Here is a 3,576-nt window from a genome sequence, read left to right as displayed (position 1 = left end):
GGAATTGATCCAGAGTGTCTTTTGCAGAATGAAGATGATGGCGTTACACCAAGATCAAGCATACCGAGTTTTGTATCTGACACCTCTGAAATTGGATCTCCTCCGCTGGTACATGATGGTTCATCTTCAAGTGGGACTCCTAGACCTTCTGATGCTGTTGGATCTCTTTCAGTTGAAACTATGGAGAATGAAGATGAATTTGAAGGTGAGGTTCCGTTTGAGGATTATGGGATTTTCGCGTACATAAGGATCATCCACTCTCCAATGTAATTGGTAGTTTGGACGGAGGAATGCAAACTCGATCAAGTCTAACTAGGCAGACTAGCTTGTTTGCTGAAGTTAAGGAGAAAGGTGATTTCAGTGAATGCATGTATAGTTGTTTCATTTCACAAGTCGAGCCGAAGAATGTACAAATGGCTTTGAAAGACAATTCGTGGGTGGAAGCTATGCAAGAAGAGTTATCTCAATTTGAAAAGTTAGGTGTGTGGCATTTAGTTGATTTGCCTGACGGCCAATATCTGATAGGTACTAAATGGGTTTTTAAGTGTAAAAGAGATGACCGAGGTGTTGTAGTGAGAAATAAAGCAAGGTTAGTTGTGAAAGGTTGTGCACAATTACCAGGGATTGATTTTGATGAAGTTTTTGCACCGTTTGCTAGGTTGGAAGCTATTCGTCTGTTCTTAGCTTTTGCATCGAATAAGGGCTTCAAGGTTTTTCAACTTGACGTAAAAAGTGCTTTTCTTTATGGTGAAGTCCAAGAACAAGTGTATGTAGAACCACCACCAGGGTTTGCTGATCCCGAATATCCGGATAGGGTTTATCGATTAGATAAGGCTTTGTATGGATTGCATCAGGCACCTAGGGCTTGGTATGAAAAGCTGTCAAAACACCTTCTGGATAATGGTTTTGAAAAAGGATAGATTGATAGCACCTTATTCATTAAGTGGAAGAATAAGGATTTTCTATTAGTTCAAGTATATGTCGATGATATCATATTTGGTTCATCTGATGTAAGCATGTGCAGAGATTTTGAAAAGGTGATGAAAAGTGAGTTTGAAATGAGTGCAATGGGGGAATTAAGTTTCTTCTTGGGGTTGCAAGTTGTTCAGAAAAAGGATGGCATTTTTATCCATCAGACTAAGTATGTGAATGATATCTTAGAAAGGTTCAAGATGACTGATGCAAAATCAATTGCTATTCCTATACCGGTCAATCATCAACTTGGAGCTGTTGTAGATAGTGATGAGCTTGTTGATCCCATGTTTATATAGCGATGATAGGTTCTCTTATGTATCTAACACCTTCTCGCCCTGACATTATGTTTGCTGTTTGTATTTGTTCTCGATTTCAGGCTGATCCACGAGCATCACACCTATCAGCGGTGAAGCGTATCTTTCGATACCTCAAAGGACGACCAAAACTGGGAATTTGGTATCCTTCGAAGGGTGATTTGGATTTTGTAGCTTATTCTGATGCTGACTATGGAGGCTGTAATCTGATGAGAAAGTCTACTTCTGGAGGTTGTCAATTTTTAAGAGGAAGGATCGTGTCCTGGCAGTGCAAGAAGCAAACGTCTGTTGCTAATTCGACGTGTGAAGCTGAATATGTGATGCTGGCAATTGTTGTTCTCAGGTTCTCTGGATTCAACAGCAGTTGCGGGACTATGGTTTGAATTTCACTAACACTCCTATTATGGTTGATAATGAATCCACAATCTCCATCACTAACACTCCTATTGAAATCAAACACCATTTTATTCGTGATTGTGCTGAAAAACGTTTGATTCATATGGTTAAAGTTCAGTCTGATTACAACTATGCTGATCTTTTCACTAAGGCTTTTGACAGATCACGTTTTGACTTTTTGCTTCAAGCAAACGGAATGAGGAATCCCGAGTAACGGATCTTGCATAAGAAACATGTATCGTATGTGTCTTAGTTTCCTGTTCTTTACTTTTATGTCTTTTACTTTCAGTCATACATATAAAAAAATATATATATAATAAGGGGTTACTACTGTTTGTGAGAACAAGATGACGAGATATTAGCGGCTGGTTTGCACCTTAATATATAAATTTTAAGTTGATTTGACCAATGACTTCATCATATGATGTATCGGTAGGCACAAAGCACCAAGGTTTTCCACTTAATTAATATCGTTCGAATTTAACAATGTACTTGTGGGGAACATGCTAGGTATATGGCCTAGAATGCCAGCTCATTAAGCGAGACTGGTCCTTAATTCTTACGAAATAGATTGAGTTTGATTTTTGTGTTAATTGGGTATTTGGGCCATCCGGGGGTGTCCTCGCCTATGCTCTCTATCAGGGCTCGTGCTTTTACATCCATGAAGGAGTAGTAATGTGTGAGCATTCATGCAATCCTTCTGGAGTAGTGTTGGGTTTCACTAAAGGAGCACTGTCAAAGTTATGTGTCTCTGCGGGGTGTGATGCCTCGACCTGTTCACCTCTGTCTTTGGCAACCAGCACTACTTCAGCGCTTGACTAAGTTGGTGTACTACTCTGACCTTAATTAAAGTAAGTGCTTTAATTATTAAGGATGTCTTTTGTTGCAAGGATGTAATACTCATATATTCTTTTAATATGGAAATTCGAACTCATCCCTAGATTATAAGGGTATATCTGGTTGTGGGACACACGAGTACGCAAATAATAATTTGGTCATTAGTAAGTTACCTTGGTTACATGGGTAGATCCTTGGCCCGGGTATATCGAAAGTGTCCGTGGGAGCTGGAAGTGCCTAGTGTTTAAGAGGATAAACATATTGGTAATCGTCTTGGATTATTGGTCATACGAATAATAATGAAGAGAATTGTATTTCTCGGTGCAAACTTGGCTTAAAGTGCTAATCTGATTGTTTTCGTAGTAACTCTAACCTAAGTTCGTTTATTTGTTTGTGTTTGGTTATTTATGTCGTTAGATAATAATAAGTACATTTGGTGTTTCTTGTGCTGCAAAAGATCGTTACGGATGAACATCATTCTTTGTTAAGCAAGAGGTAAGATATATTATATCGGTGTTGAAAGACTGATCTTGTCTAAAAATGAAGGTGCTATATATTGATTTCTGAAAAACTTGTCAAATTAAAAGGTTTTTTAATTAAACTTTTTAATTAGTGTTGAAATTAGAATTTTTCTTTAATTTCTGATAAAACTTGTCAAGTTAAAAGGTTTTTAATTAAACTTTTTAATTAGTTTTGAAATTGGTTTTCTTTTTAACTTTCTGAAAAACTTGAATTAAATTTTTTAATTGGTTTTGAAATTTTGTTTTGCACATGTATTTTTTCGTAAAAAATGGTATCATGAATTAATCTGGAGCTCGAGTGACTCGAGCTCGACCTCGACCTAGGTTTGGGCTGATTTTGGGATTAAATGGGCCGGTTTGACCTAATTGGGCCAATTTAACCTAGTTACCATACATTAACCATAAAAGCTTTTAAAACATAAAACCCTCTTCACCTAAATTCTCACCATACCTCTCCCTCCTTCTTCTTGAACACGACCTCAACCTCACACACACACAGTCAATCCATTCACACACACACACATGAGCTCGAC

The 3,576-nt window shown here is 37.7% G+C and overlaps 1 protein-coding gene across 1 annotated transcript; it reads left to right on the top strand.

Annotated features, from left to right (window-relative positions):
• Positions 1 to 1,016: 1,016 nt before the first annotated feature.
• Positions 1,017 to 1,899, top strand: LOC122585094 (uncharacterized mitochondrial protein AtMg00810-like). The gene is made up of 3 exons (XM_043757192.1): positions 1,017 to 1,250; positions 1,352 to 1,546; positions 1,633 to 1,899. The coding sequence occupies exons 1-3, from the start codon at positions 1,017 to 1,019 to the stop codon at positions 1,897 to 1,899; spliced, it is 696 nt and encodes a 231-aa protein (XP_043613127.1).
• Positions 1,900 to 3,576: the final 1,677 nt, after the last annotated feature.

The sequence above is a fragment of the Erigeron canadensis genome, chromosome 1 (genome assembly GCF_010389155.1).
Source record: "Erigeron canadensis isolate Cc75 chromosome 1, C_canadensis_v1, whole genome shotgun sequence".
Classification (NCBI taxonomy): domain Eukaryota; kingdom Viridiplantae; phylum Streptophyta; class Magnoliopsida; order Asterales; family Asteraceae; genus Erigeron; species Erigeron canadensis.
Note: the sequence above shows the minus strand (reverse complement) of the source record. Positions and strands in the feature narration are given on the sequence as shown.